Raw genomic sequence first — 15,880 nt, 5'->3', positions numbered from 1 at the left:
TTCCTAATAGAGTGGCAGCACAATACATAACAAAATATTAGTATTCCAGCTTGATGAAAGCAGCTTTGCTATAGAGACATTTCAGGAACTGTCTCTCCATGAGGCACTTGAGACTCTTGAGCAACCTCAGACCTTGGAAGGAAGCATGAAAGGGTGTGAAGAACCAGAGGGACCCCATTCTCTCTCACGCACTTTTTAAAGACCTATAAAAATACCTGTATATATTTATACAATACATCCCTACATCCTTCGCAGCTCATTTATCCCAGTCACACTTTAAGTACTGCTCTTCAAAATTAACTTTGTTTTACGCAAATAGGGCTCTCTGATGCTTAGTCATTTGCCTGCAAGAAGATTTCCCTTTGGGGACAGTTCTGGTTAAATTAGCAAAAAATTGCGATCCAACTGTGTGAGTGAGGCTAAAGCTTTTCCCATGTATTATACAAAGCATGCGATCTCCTTTTTTTTTATTAATATGACTCATTCATTAAGAAACATTCAAACGCATTGTGTGTTCCTTAATTTATCATAGACTGTCAGCTCGAGCAGCCTTTTCTAGTACAAGGAGGACTGGAAACAGGCACTTCATATTTTATCAGCATTCCCAATCACCTCTCTCTTCCCAACCCACTGATTGAATTGGCCAGGAATCTCTTCTTTAGGAAAGGAGCCGGGCTCCAAGACAAACCTCTCGTGTGGAAGATGGCAGCTGGAACAGTCTAGACTGAGATGCACTCGATCACATCTGTGCTGGGAGGAGGCTGCCTGCCAGCAGCACCACACCTCTGGCTGGGCGGCTGCCGCGGGGTCCAGACCTGGGGCTCCTGGCCTTGCACCGCACCGGTGGGAACGGGAGGCTGCTGGCGCTCCTGCCTGAGGACTCTTCCTGCTTGGATGCTCAGGGAGTTGTTTGAAATGTGCTCCCACAGCCTCTGAGCGAGCTCAGCCCACTCCTCTGCAGATTCAGCACCAGGTATGGTTTTCTTGCCCTAACAACAACCCTAAGACTCTTGTCAAAAGGGTAAATATGGGGTTTTTTTGTTTGTAGAGGCCAAAACGCTATAGAATAGAAGTATAGATTTATTATATAGAAAGAGAAAAGTCTACTTGGAGTGCACCGTGTGCAACCCGGCTAGACCCCTGGGCTGTGCTAGGGCAAGGGGTTTGCCGCAGTTTTGCCAGGTACCGCAGAGCACGCACACCCCAGCAGCAGTGCCCATGGGCAAGGGAAAGGGCTGCAGCCCCCTGACCCTCCCCATCAACTGCTGCTGGTACAGACAAGCAAATGATACCCCATCCACCAAAGGGTTTGAAACACCGACCACATCACAGCCTGGCAAGGGCTTGATGTGCTGTCAACAAAACACTATTCTTCATATATTATTTTTCTCTTGCGGGTGTCCAAGCTACACACAGCCATGTGCTGGGGTTGGGCTGCTGGGCGAGCTGAGCAAAGGCCTGCTTGGCCCCGCACAGGGACAGGAGATGTCGAGCGAGGCTTGGCCAAGGTGCTGCGGGCGGCCGAGGGGATGATTCAGAGGGCTGCTGGCCAGCTGCTGAGTCAGTGCTGAGTGACTGACTTAGCACCATGGCCGGGTGCTCTTTTTGCTCTTCCCCCTCCTCCAAAAGAAATTCAGAGCAGAGATCCCAAATGCTTGTGGTTATTAATGGTTCCCAAGAAATTTTTCTTTTTAAAGAAAGCGTATTATCCTCCTTCCTCCAGCCCAGCAAACCCAACATTCCTGAAGAATTAATGTTCTGCCATCAGTTGCATGCGGGATGCAGTGTCCCCATTTCCCGTGGCGCAGCACCATAGTGGTCTTTCCAAGACAAATTAATCCATGGAGTGCACTGCTTTTTCTTGTTAGGTGAACAGATCCTTTTAGCCCCTTGCCCTTAGCTCCTCTAACCATGTGGACACTTCCCTGAGTGAAGGGAATGGGGTATTTCTGCATAGCTAAGGTCATACTGCAGTTATTTTGTTAGCATTCACAAAGCCAGAATTGCACAGAGACCACAGTGCCTGAGTCGTCACTGCCTCACACACCCTGGCTGTCAATCACATCCTGATTTTGGGATGATCAGCATGAAAGACGATCTTTTCTCCTCTAAGTGGAAAGCCAGACAGGCAGGGTGCTGCTGGCCCCTACATCATTGCCAAGGTGGCCCCAACCCTTGCTGAGAAAGTAGAGGGCAGTTTCCCATTCACTCTTCTCTCTCAGAGCGACAGCCTTCTCGAAGAGACCTCGTACCAGGCAGCACAACTGGGAAACCGAATTAATCATTTTATCCTTCCACCCATGTGCCAGACTCTGTTTATGACATTCCCAGCCCGTACCCAGCCCCGTCCAGGGAAAGCATGGGGGTGCGATATCCCAGAGCAGGAAGGGCCGCACTGACCTCACCAGAAACGGCTGCCCAGCACCACGAGGACGGCGCCAGGTAATTACTCAAGCCCGGAGCATTTATCAGTGCTCGTTCTGAAACACGCTTGTCTGGCCCTGGAAGTGCTACATTAATTTCCCAACGTGTCATCCCCATTCCGGTCTTTTCTCCTCTTTCTCTTCCCATGTCAGAAACATCCAAGGCGGTGCAGTACAGAGATCTCCGAGTGAGTCACAGGAGCTATCAGCCACACGGCAGCCAGCTCCAGCCGAGCCGTAACCTTCCCCTCCCTAAGTGCTGACTTTGTTTCCAGCAGTCAAAGAGGATGAGGCCAGACAGAGCCTCAAAATGTTCTCCTTTCCCTCGACTCAGGACTCCAGTTGTTCTCAGATGGGATGGAAAAATCCTGCCATCTCCCTCCTTGTCCCTCCACAGCCTGAATCCATTTCTTTGCTGTGATTCACAAGCTGAGAGGGATTTTCCACTCCGGTTCAATAATAAGCTCTTTAAATTGCAGGGGGAAGCGGGGAATTGGAGCTTGGGCACCCTCATAACACTTGCAGGGCAAGAAGGTGGAAAAGGAGAGGAGACATGGGCAGCACACCCAGATTCACTCCTTAGTGTTTTAAGAGAAGGTAACAATTTCCTCATGGCAATACATCTGAAATGACTCTCTACAAAACCCAGGAGACTGCCCAGAAATAAAACCGCTGAAGCTCATCCCATTTACTCAGGGATTTAGCAAAACATCTCCAAGTACTAAGAGGACAACAGGGATGTGTGGCCTGCAAAGCCAGGCAGGAGCACAGGGCGCTGCACCCTCACTGCTGCCAGGGATGGGAACCTTCCAACAAAACACAACCCTCTGAGACACCCCTACTAATGACAAGGAGAGAAATCACCACACTGCTCTGAAATGGGATGGGCAGGAAATGCAAACCTTGAAGGAAAGCACCCATTGAGGGCTTAGCCAAACACCACCATTTCATTTTAGGTGTTGCTTGCACCAATGAGCAGCGCATTTGGAGACAAGTGCTGTTGATTGTGTTCCTTCAGCTGGTCTCAATATTTCCATTGTAAACCCTTCTCACACTATTTTAAGAAGTCTCCTGTAAAAATTTGCTCTAGGCTGGGACTTGGCAACTAAAGACTCTGTCTGGGAGAAACTTATTTTACATGTACAACCCCTCTCTCATATACACAATATAGCAAAAGGCTTGGGTTGGAACACCAAATCCTCCTAGAAGTTGGCCAGTTGAAAGATCCTGTTTGCATTCTTGCATTTGAAAAAAAAAATCTAGCAGATAATTAGTGTAGCCTGACTGCTTTTAGTGTTACAAAACATGTGTATACTTTTATGATGGCCAAGATATACACCCCAAGAGTGGTTATTGTGTGTGGAATGCAGTAGTTAGATTTATAAAGGAAACTCTTTGCGTGTTTTAAGCATGGGCTATGAGAAGTGAAAAAATAAATAAGTTAACTTGTACCATCGAAATAGAGGAGAGTTTGTTTAAAAAAATAAATCCTGAAGCAAGCGCTGTACTTGTGTTTGCTGAAACAGGGCACTCTTCTGGTAATGTGAATTTCAGGTACAAAACAACTAATAACCAGGGTTAAGAAATAGGTATTTTGTGGGATGTTCTGGGGTTTCCTTTGGAAGGTGACCAACAGTTTTGCCCTCTTGGCCCTGAGTAAAAGCAAGGATGTGGAACAGGGTGCCTACCCGACCATCAAAACCAGGAACTTGTAAGAAGAAAGGTGAGATTTTGTTTTCTTTTTGTTTTCTCTTTTCTTAAATCGACCATAAAGCCCCAACTTAAACCACAAACTTTTAAGAGGCACCCACCATCACATAGCACTCAAGTTTGCACAGAGACATGTGTTAAAATTGTGATCATCAGAAACACAATAGTGCTTGGCTGCTATTTTGGGTTGTCACACTCCACTGAGCCTCATAGAAACGCCCATAGTTTATGGTCTGCCAACCCTTTAGCTGCTGTGTGACTGGGAGTAGTCAGCATTGAGAGCCTGAACTCACCTGTGGTCCTCTCTCTCCTTTCACGCCTGGATACCCCAGGAAAAATGGGAATGGAGTGGGTCCAAGGGGGTCGAAGATTTGATAGCCATCGGTCGCAGCTGGGGTGGTGAGGTTGAAGGGCTGTGCCCTGGCTCTGGAGGTGGGACGGGCAGACCCCAGGGGTGGTTTGGTGTACACCAGGGGGACATTACTGGCATCCACCCTCCTGGTGGGGGACGGCACGTGCTTCTTTGGAACAGGGCCTTTGCTTGGGTTCTGTGGGGTTTGCTTTAGGGTGACAAAGTGGACGTTGCTGGTTGTGTTATCAGCCATCCTCCTCAGTGGGTTTACAGTACTGGGTGCTTCAGAGGGCTCAATGGTCAGTTTTTGGTTGATCGTCTTTTTGGTCTCTTGCTTGGACTCCTTCCTGCTGGTTGTGGCAGGGCTCTGGCTGGTTGGTGAGGCCTTTTTGGCGGTGGGAAGAGGAGTTTTCTCTATGCGTGGGCTGGGAGTGGGCCGAGACACCCTGAGGGTCGTCACCGTCCCCCGAGGAAGTGAACGGGTGGGTGGTTGTGTTTCCGTACTCGATGGAACAGGAGATGGAGCCACTGTGACCTTTGTGGCTTTGGTTGTCAGTCTTGGCAGTGACGGTGGGGACGATACCAATGCAATGGTTGTTGCACCTGAACCCCGAGTCTTGACCCTGCCGAGCTCCAAGGCTGGGGCAGCCGTAGTCAGGTTCCTCAGACCCTGCAGCGAGGGCTCCATACGCTGTGGGGTGCTCGGGGAGGCACTGGGATCCCTGGGCAGGAGGGGGATGAGGGGGGGCAGGTTTGGCCGGTAGGTATCTGCTTGCCTGCACTGTTTTTTCAGGTATTTACAGTAATGATGAGCTGCCTTGGCAGAAGGATAAATATCGAACTGGCAGATGGCTCCTTCAAACTGCACGGAGTGCTGGCTCATCTTCCCAAAGAGGAAAGATCCACGTGGATCCAATGCCTCGTCCTTTTTAAAATGCAAATCCGCATGTACTCTGCGCTTCCCACAAGAAGTAAATAAAGTGACTGTCTGGCCACGGATATCGATGGCCATATTGTGCCACTGGCCATCGTGGACATTGTAATCAAAATATACAGAGCGCTTGTGGCCCACATACACTATGACCTTCCCAGGCACAAACTGGACCCCCAGCTGCAGTTTTTTCTTTTTGCTCTTGACAGCAAAGAGAAAAGCGTTGTTGATGCGGTGGGAGCAGAGGCTCAGCACTAGGAGCAGGTCAGTGCTGGAGCCTGCGGGGAGGATGGTGCTGACCGGTGCTTCGACACGTGCTCGCTGAGTGAAGATGACCCCTGATTTGAAAGGAATGACTCCTTGAGGAACTGTACGTGATGAGGACCATCCGCTCGATGGCCTTTTCCCTGACAGGCCCAGTCTTTGAAGAACATCCACATCTGAAAGGGAAGCACAAAGAAAATGTGAGGTATTGGGCAGCAAAAGGGCTGGATGGGTATGAGGGGGAATCAAACCAGTCCTTCCAAAAAGGCAACAGGATGCAGGAAACCATCGTCTCACATATATACACTCAGATAATCAGAACGGGGAGCACATAGCCCTTCTGCTCAAAGTGTGAGGAGCAAGTGCATGCTTAACTTGGTCACCAGCCATTGCCAAAAGGTATGAGCTCCATGGTGCATCTGGGTAGCCATCCTGTCCCACCAGGGACCAGCTCCAGATGTTCTGGAGGGAGCTGACCTCACTACAAGGAAATTTCCCACTGAGCACCCACGGTCCACTTCTCTGGGATTTAATTCTGAGTACTGACCACACAGCTGGAAAGGAATTTGAACAACAGACTGAGCTGGGATTGCAAAATTTTATATCCCCAGAAGGCAAGGAACCAAAGTTTCAAAGGGAGCAAAAGCCTTGTATCTGTCTCTCTCCAAATTAGTAAGAAGCAGCTTTTGATCTCTGAGACTCTGGAGAGTTTAGGGAAGTGAAGGTGCCTCCCAGCATGAAAAAGATTGCACCTAGATTTCACTGAACCACTTAAGGTTCTCAACAGCAGCACTTCTTTTCCCAGCGGATCATCTTACAGCCTTAAATTATTTAAATAAGTTGGAGGAACCAGGCTTGGTTTGTGAAGAGCTGAGTAATTGGCTATGGCTGCCACTGAGCAGGGGAGGTGAGACTGCCAGCATCTGTCCCCTGGGAGCTGGGTGCCTTGTTCAAGAGAGGATGAGGGACTGAGGTCCAGAGGACCTATCTTTCTCCACCAACTTCAGGAGAAGTCTGCAATGGACAGACAAGCAGAATCCTCTGGTTTCTGGCCCCAAGGTCTAACAGGAGTCACACATCTCAGTCCAAGGCAGATTTGCAGGCAAGAGCAATGCAAACTGGAGCCAGCTGGCTGCGGTCTCAGCTGAACTGCTTAACTGGGGAGGATGCTGAGATCTACATGAGAAGAGCTGTGAAGGTGAATGTGCCCAGACCTGAAAAGCGGGCTCATATGCCCCAAAACTTGTTCTTCTTATTCCAGCTAAAACATTTGGTCTAATAAATGCTGTTACCTACATGGTACAGACAGATAAAGGTAAGGCTGTCATGATTACCATGATGCTACCGCTGTTGAAAATGAGCTAGGGTAACTGTATTTCCTTCCCTCTTCCCTGTCCAAATGCAATCCCCATTACCCGATGGCCAGCTAACTCTCGTGTTTAAGTGCTCTTTGGGGAAGCCAGCCTGGTCTTTACAATCCAAATGCTGATCTCGCAAGGTAAGAATTTAACAATCAGAAAAGCAGCAGTGCCAATCATAACCACATGTCAGCTAACACCATGGGATTGAAGCTTTCCTAGATTAAAAGGAAAAGTAAATCAAAGGTCGTCCAAAGAAAAAAACGAGCTCCTTCTCTAAAGGGGCTATGGAATTTGGCCTCTTTTACCCTTAACTATTAAATATTCGGCACAATACAGAGGATTTGGAGAACTGGCACTTAAAAGAGATCCTCAGCGTTGGCCAGAAGGGCTGTAGACTCTGCCAGTCTGAGGCCTGTAATGTTGCTGGCCAGGAAGGGAGGAGAATAACGACAAAACCTCTGTTCCTTGACTTTGGCAAAACCTTGGCCATTTCTGTATGTAAGAACAAGTCAATCAATATTTACTTTGTCTGAGCTCAGCTTTATTCCCACCTCCCTTTTTTCAGGCAGCTTGACTCACTTTCTAGCAGAGACTGCCCTGGAGAATGTCAGATGTGAAAGGGGATGGAAATTTTCCCACTCTCTGCAGACAGGACACTTTCCTGCAGTGGTACTTCTCCCATACTACAAAATCCTTGGTCCCCCACAGTTTTTCTGCCATATTGCCCAAGAGGGCTGTCCCTCAGCATAGCAAAGGGAGAGCCTTTCCCTCTCTGCCCTGAATGGAAGACTCACAAGTGGTATCTTCATATTGGATAGTCTCCAGAGCCCATGAAATGGTAAAAGGCCAAAGCCTGGCTCTGGTGAAGTCAAGTGGGACCCTTCAAAGGCATCAAGATTTAGCCCTACAGAAATAAATTTACCACATAAACTAGGAGCTAGACTCCAGCTTCCAATTTCTACATGTATTTTTAGGTGCTCTCCCAGAGACAGACAGTGGTGTCTCTACAAGGCAGAGATACTTTACACTCCAGGACCTATTCATTTGGGGGCTTCCCTGCAAAGACCTAAGGACATTTCCCTGCTCAGAGGAAGCCGCTGCTGTTTGCAACACCAATCCAACTGCCTGAGTAGCAACTGCATCCAACAGTGCTTAAAAAAAGGAAAAAAAAGCACAACCCAACCACTCCTTTCCCTCAAAACCCACGAAGGTAGAGCCAAATTCTAGATGCCTACGCAAAACCTGATTAAAACAGACCTCATACAGGACACGTATGTGGATTTTCCAGCACCAGGTCCAGGCACACAGCTCAGGCCTCCTGTGCACCCAGCCTGTCTGCCTCTCCATCCCATGCCGACTGCCCAGGGCTGGTGGGGCACGTCCCCCGGGATGATGGGATGTCATCGGCTAGCATAGAATGCAAGGTAATTTTGGCTTCCTTAAGTAGCTCCAAGTTTAGCAAAGCATTTTTTCCCTTTTATTTTTTTTTCTTCTGTAGATTTTTCCATCAAAACACATTATTTAAAAAGCCATTCACTTAGAGCTGCCTGGTCCCAGGTGCCTTGAAGCAAGCTGCAACATTCCTGGTGCAACATCTGAGCAACTCGGAAAACCTTTTCTAGCAGACTGTGCACGAAGTGAGATGCACAGAAATTTCTGACCAACCACATGTTCATCTCTGAAAGAGGGGATAAAATGCTTTATTGCTTTCCTTCCCATCTCTTTCTTTCCCTCCCCCCCTTTCCCCATGCAAAAAGCTGCACAAGAAAAAGAAGCCAAAAGGCTGGAGAGAAATAACTTGCAGCTTCCTAGATTCCAGCAGCTGGGATGTGATGCCCACAGCTAAATTTGGGTTTAATAAATGCTGCGTTTCCAAAAGTTACTGCCCAGACCCTTCGTCAGTGCACATCGGATGAACTCACTAACCTCACGATCCTTTGGATTTGTATCACTTACAGAAAAGTCACCCCTGGCGTTCCCTGGTTTTCCAGCGTGCAGGAAGACCCCTAAGCCTTATGGTAATAACAGCAGTGTTTGGAAAAGCCCATGGCATGGGCTTCATTTCACCCTCACACAGTTCTCAGAACAAGCTCTTATTTGCTTTTGTAAATCTCATGTTTGAAAATCCTGAGTGATAACACGGTCTGGGGTCACCAGTGTTTCCTTACAGCCTTTGCTTCCTTGGAAGTTTTTGCTTTCTGGTACCCAGAAGAGCAGCCCATCTCTGACTGGAGAAACCAAGCAAGATGTTTAAAATTCTCTTATCGCAGGGAAAGTATCTCAGAGGGGATTTTATCTACCACACTAAGGTAATGCAGTAAGAGCAATGTGAGAGAGTTTCCTTTAAATTGATGGTAACAATCAAAAGACATGGCACCATCCCATAATTACCATGGGAGTAAAATGATGGATAGAGATGAATCTAAACAGCATATTAAAATCTACTTGAAAAAAAAGAGAGACGCCAAGACATGGTATTTGTTCTGCCTCTTTATGAGCTGACATAAAACTTGCTCTGAAAACTGCTTGACTAAGTAATTCAGCCAGATGTTCACCTCTTTCGCACTGAAGCAGAATTTGGAAAATATTACATTTTTCAAAATTGCTGATGGCAGGGATGTATCTTCTTCCCCCCTCCCCCTGTAAAAAGTGCTCCATGGGCTGACTTACAGCTGAGCATTGACCAACTTTCTGGTTTTCCTTCATGTTTTGGACACTAAGAGAGCAGTCCCGGAGCCTGCAAGTCCACTTATTGTTGTCTACCGACTGCAGAGGAAGCAGTTTGGTTCCAGCATATACCCACGTGAAACATCCATGTGGAAGAGGTGTTGCTATTTTGAGAGATGGCTCCTTTGCAAACAGATGTTGCAGAGATGCTCAGCTCCCTCTATCAACTGTAAAGTACAAATCTATTCTAATTTTTGTTGCCTCTGAAGCTTTCTGTCTCCTCTTATGGGGTTATTGATTATTGTACCCCAGCCTTTTGTCCTGTCTCCAGCAGCACTGGGAGGTGATGCCTGGAGAAGGGGTGTAAAGACAGGATGAAGATGCATCATCAGTCCCCTACAGAATATTTCCCCTACAGCACAGGGACAGAACCAGACGTAGTCATTCTGCCAGCAGCCAGCTATGTGGGATTTTTCTTCCTTAAATTTGCCTTTACTTTTAGAACTCACATCATTTCTGTAGGCATAACAACCTCTGTGCCTGCAGAGCCACGATTGGGTTGCAGTCAAGGAAAAACCCGTCTGCCAGAGACGCTTAATTCCTTAATGCCCCGGCCTCAAGGGGCACTTTGGAAAAGCAGTTAAGTCCCAGCAAGTGCAGGTAGATGCCGGTGACATTTCAGACGCAAAGTGCTTCATTCCCACCAGTTTCACCAGACAGGCACTTTTGAAAATCCTGTGGGGCACTTAATCACCTGTAAAAAACGGGTTCTTTTGCCAGCTGTTAACTGCGCAATCTACATCTTTAGTATGGCAATAATCAGTAATACATGCATCTAATTCTGTGCACTAGGCTCAGACATTATTAAATTATGGTCCTAAACTGATACCAAATCTCTTGGCTTTTACTTTGGTTGAAAGAGGAAAGAAAAAGTGTAATTTACCTTCAGAATTTCCCTGTGTGAATCCCAGGAACCAGGTAAAACATAACACAGTCCAGAGAAAGCAGAATCCCCTAAAATTGGAAGGGAAGAAAAAAGAGTGAGTTTCTACCACATCCATAACAAACACTGACACCCCCCTCCTCATTAAGGGCCTTCTCCTTGATCACAAGCCTAGGGAAATCAATGGCAGTGTCCATGTGTCTCCAGGAAACAGAGAACAGGCACTCAGCGGAACAGCGCTTGCTTTACTACACGCTTAAATATATTCTATACATACAAAATCCTACATGGATCCATTCCTCTTTTTTCACCCACACACAAAGATGGGGGCAGCTTCTAAGCGCTCAGCACCCTATGCTGTTGCCACTAACGACTTTCTCATTAGCTCGGTATGGAAGAAAATTTTAGAAAGTGAGAGCTGCAGACTCCTAAGCCCAGTGCTCTCGCAGACCCTTTCATGCCTGACAGGGAATTGGACAAACCTTTCTGTTAGCTCAGTTCTAAGCCTTGGAGTGCCATTGAAAACAGCAGCAGAGAGGAAAACTTTTACCAGAAAGGTAGCTGAACCTCCCCTTTCCCCCACCAACTTCCTTGATTCGAAGCCAAATAACGAACATAGGAAACTCCTTGGTTAAGCTCGCTTAAAACTGTCAGTGGAAAGTTTGAAGATTGAGTTCCCTCATTTTTGCGAGATGATATTTAACAGCTTGATCAGCGAGGGCTGCTGGAAGAACAGAGACTACATAAACTACAGAAAGTCCTCAGCCAGAAGCAAGCAGTGTGGGACATCCACAGGTTGTTCTTCATTCAGCCAAGCCAGTGTGAACACTGGGATATGCAAAGCCACGCCAAAGTGCAGCTTGCTCCTCTCTTCAGATCTGGCAAAGACAAATCATTCACCACGTGGGATTACAGACTTCTCTTGCCATCAAGCCTCAGCTTTAGCACAAGAAAGCATCCTCTGAGACAACGTACTACCCTGGGCCAGATCCTCAGCCAGTGCAGGAGACCCTTTCCCACAGCTAAAATGAAGCCACAGTGATTTACACATCAGTGGGGAAACCTGGCCTTGAATGTAAAAATCCATGCAGGAGTCCAGCCACTAATATTTTAAGGCTTGAAGGGACAAAATACTGGAGCAGCACTGCATCGGCTGGGAAACAAATGAGATGAACCACATCACTCTTTGCTGTTTCCATTACCCTGACACTGGGCTGCACATTTTAGCAGCTCTGGGGCTACTTCAGTTTACGCATGAGTACAACAGCTTGGAATAGCCAGATCACGGTATTCTTTTGCCATGTCGGTCATATGCTAACCAGGAAACCCTCGCTATGCTCAAGAGATCTCCAGGTGGGGACGCTTGGTTGTTTTCTGCCCACTTCGTCCCACAGGACACAGTTTTCGAGCTGAAGACACTGCTGAGTCCAAGGAGAGCTGCTGTCCCAGGGCACCTGGGAGAGGTAGGAAGGGAAGGAGAACTGGATGATTCTTCATGGTCACCTCTAGCAGAAGTCTTCTTATGACTTAGAAGAGGCTAAAATCCACTTCACGGACAAACCTGCATTTCTGTGCTCACCTCCAAAGGATCAATGGAGTTTTAAGACACATATGCAAGGAGCAAAGACCTCGTGGGTATCAGCAGCTGGGCTAGAATGCCTGAAAGAGCATGTGAAGATGAGAGGAAGGGGGTGACCAACACGATGTGAACATCAAGGGCATCAGGAGTCCCAAGTGTTAAGGACACCTCTTTGGTGAGGGCCAGATTAATGATGGTGAGACCACATTCAAACACTGATGCACACAAGACACCTAACTGAAGTTTTTTTTTGGAGGGCTACCTTCACAACCCAAATTCGCTTCCAAAATCCCCGTTGACCAACACGGTGAGGGGAATGAGCCTTAGGGGAAAATCCAGCACGTAATTTCATTCCAGTGACACTGACGGGGCTATAAAGGAGACGAATGCGCAGCGTGGGATCCAGCTGGCCTCAGCCCTGCTCCTGGACCCCTCGCACGAGTTGAGCGCGGGGCCGAGTGCCAAAACACTGAAGAAAAACACTTTGGCAAAATTTACCAACTTAATGGAAAAAGCAAAAGCAGCTTCCAAATGGCAGACCTGTGACTGATGGGGCTGTTAATTACTGCAGGATTTTATAATGCAGGCTCTTTTTCCGTTACAACTCTGCAGCGACAGGATTGCATAAGCAGCTTGAGTAGCAATAGTAAAGGAAGATTCTTCTCCTTATATAGAGCTATCAAAGCCACCTTGCCTTTATCTCGGCTTCTTCCCACAACCAGTGATTTGCACAGAGACTCGATCAAGAGCTACCCACTAAAGGCATCGATTTCTTTTACTGCATAGGGCCTGTGAATACCAGGATGACGAGCCCACTGCTATCCTCACTACGTGAAGCGCCCCTAAATACCTATCATGTAAGCCCACGTGAACCCTACAAGTTTTCCTTGCAGACAACTCCCTTTATTGCAAACCGAAGCTACTGACTGCAGCTTAATTTTCCTTCACTACTTTTTGTGGACTCCTGTGATGAGTTCATGGGAACTAACCAGTGTCAAGAGTGCAAGGCAAAAGACAACAGAAAGGGACACCTGCGAGATGCAAGGCCGACTGACAGGGCTGCGATGACTCAAATACACCCCCAGATACCTCCCAGAGACTTTCTACAGTGGGGGATCTTTCCTGACAACCCATTACTTGGTCTCTTTGCTCACCACCCCTGTCTGTCTGGGTTATGAAGCGACACTGCTCACTACTGGCCCTTGCCGTTGTAACTGGAGCCCTCCACAAACAGAAGTGCTAAGCGTGATCTGTCATCTAACTTCTTTTTTTGTCCTTCCAACAAATGCTTTTGTATTCCTTCATTTTGTGAATGGGGTTTGGCAGAGCCGTATAGAATTCCCCATTGTTTCCATTTGAACTGCTTTAAGTGTTCATCATTTCTACTTCTGCTGAAAGAGAGGGGGAAGAGCCCCACATGCCCTGTGTCTGTCTCTGGTCAGAGATTTCCTGCAACCCCCTCACCACAAGACCTGGGCATCTCCTGGTAACCTCCACAAATGCTGTTTGTAAGCAGAGCAGATTTTATCCCCTCAACCCATTGCAGAAAGGTGATGAAGCTGGGAGATTTATTAAAGGACCAGCTCAGAGTGGCCCATGAAGGCAGGAGGATGGGCATGGTACCACCGTGCGTGCAGCTTTCTCATCCAGCACACAGGCCAGGCAAGCCCAGAGTGGCATTGCACCAACAACCCAGGGCTGCGACAGCAAGCAGGCACCTATCCAAGGCCTCCAGGAGCATCAGGGAAGCCTCCTCCATGGCCAACATATAGCACTGGGACTGGAAGGGGTCAAGATGGCACAACCACAGCTAAATAGTTCAAGTGATGTGGTCTGGACACGCTCTCAATGCTTAGCAAAATGCAAAACCTTCATCTGTGGTTTACTGAGCCTGTACTCACTAAAAATGCATCTACAGAAATGATCCAGAGGGGCATTTTAAGCTTGCAAAGCCTGTAAAACTTTGTGTTCTTCTGGTTTTACAAGCTTTGGCTGCTCAGGACAAGGCTTCAGCACACTCTGCAATCGCTTCTCCTTCCCTGGTGAGCCAGCCTTCCCACTCCCATCCACGGGTCTCCTGCATGTCTGGCAGCTCCCCAGCCACCAGCCCTGCTCCAGAGGATGCTGCAGGAGCACTGGGACAAGTGGGACCCCCAGTGCCACGTGGGAACATACCAGAAGGTTCCCATTATGAGCTGTCACCCACCCCGAGGATGGCTCAGCAGCACAAGGGTGGCCTGGCAAGTGCAGGCACAGCCAGCCCTGGGTTCAGAGGACCCTCTCCAAGCCTAACAGCCTCAACGGGAACATCCAGCTGTGGGAATGGTATGGATGCACAGCACTCAACTCTGCCAAGTAAATCAAAACCCAGCACCAAAAAGCCCATTGGGAAATAATGCAAAGGGTAGCAAGCGACCTCTGCTGAGGAGGGAACGGATCAGCAGCACACTGGCGAGGTATTTAAGCCAAAGGAGATCCTGGGAACAAAAGGCGCACACGTTCAGAGTCACCAGAAATGACCAAAGCACAGATTTCCCATGGCACAGCAACAGGCAAACCCCGTGCAGCCATGCATGGTGCTGGCCTGGGACACCGAGACACAAGAACAGACCCAGACCTCCGGCAAGCACACAGCCACGCTGCCTGCTCCTGGGTCCCCATCCCCTAACCCTGTCCTCAGCACGGTCTGCGTTGCCCCAGGAGCAGAGCAGGATCTCCCTGTCTGCATCTGTAACACGATTGTGGTCAACTTCTCCATCACACTCACAAGTTGGTGCTCTGCGCAGTGACTGTGCCTTGTGCCAAGCGTGTCCCCAGCACCGGGGCCCTTCCCCTCGCTGTGACGCTGCTCTCGGTCTTTCAAAGGAATCTTTTTCTGTCTGTTCCCCTTCTGACTTCTCCATTTTTGACAGACAGACACTTTCGCAGTCCCAGGCAGGCATTTTGCTCCAGACCATGCCCAATATTAAAAACGTACGACTGGGAGATGCTGCAGTTACCAGCATCTCCAGACATGCCACAGCCACGTCTGGGCAAAAAAAACCCCAACAAAACCCTAAAGCACTGAAATTCAGTCCTTGTGAGTACATAAACACACACAAAACTTCTCAAGGAGAGCTGCTTGCAGCCCCTGGGAGCGGTTCTGGTCTCTCCACATAACTTTACACACAGACACATGCAGGCGTGCGCTGAGCCTACAAAGGAGCTGCACATTCATCCACCTCCAGCGCTAATGGGGCGGCTGCCAGGAGCGGAGTGACCCTCGGGGGGTGTGTGGGGGTGCCCCCCAATCCCCTCGCCCCCTTTTCCACCTTTTCACCCCATCTCCCAGCCCAGCCTGGCAGAAGCAGAGGGATCCTGTACACAACTTTTTCAAACTGCCAGGCAGAAGAATCCCAGCCTTTCCAAGGGAGTGTCGGTAAATCCTCATTACATCCGACAACGCAACCAAAGGGATTAACCCTTTGCTGGTCCCCAGGACAACGATAACAGTAACAACAACAACAAATTTAACAATGAAAATAGTCAAAGCTGGCCCCAGCCGTGTGAGAAAGACGACGAGCAGGGTGTGCGCTGTGTTTTTTTGTGTGTACATACGGAGAGAGATGGAAGTGTTGGCGAGCGTGTGCCTGTAGCGACCACACGAAGAT

The 15,880-nt window shown here is 48.4% G+C and overlaps 1 protein-coding gene across 1 annotated transcript in view; it reads right to left on the bottom strand.

Annotated features, from left to right (window-relative positions):
• LOC104546864 (collagen alpha-1(XXVII) chain-like) overlaps window positions 1–10,722 on the bottom strand; it is a gene marked incomplete at its 5' end in the record, with an annotated part of 42,914 nt that extends 32,192 nt beyond the window's left edge. Inside the window, 2 exons of the mRNA XM_010192363.1 lie at window positions 4,427–5,856; window positions 10,652–10,722. Of these exons, the coding sequence (XP_010190665.1) occupies window positions 4,427–5,856; window positions 10,652–10,722 (1,501 nt within the window). The remainder of the gene's footprint in view (window positions 1–4,426; window positions 5,857–10,651) is intronic.
• Between the last annotated feature and the right edge of the window lie 5,158 nt (window positions 10,723–15,880).

This window comes from Mesitornis unicolor, unplaced genomic scaffold (assembly GCF_000695765.1).
Source record: "Mesitornis unicolor isolate BGI_N332 unplaced genomic scaffold, ASM69576v1 scaffold12929, whole genome shotgun sequence".
Classification (NCBI taxonomy): domain Eukaryota; kingdom Metazoa; phylum Chordata; class Aves; order Mesitornithiformes; family Mesitornithidae; genus Mesitornis; species Mesitornis unicolor.
Note: the sequence above shows the minus strand (reverse complement) of the source record. Positions and strands in the feature narration are given on the sequence as shown.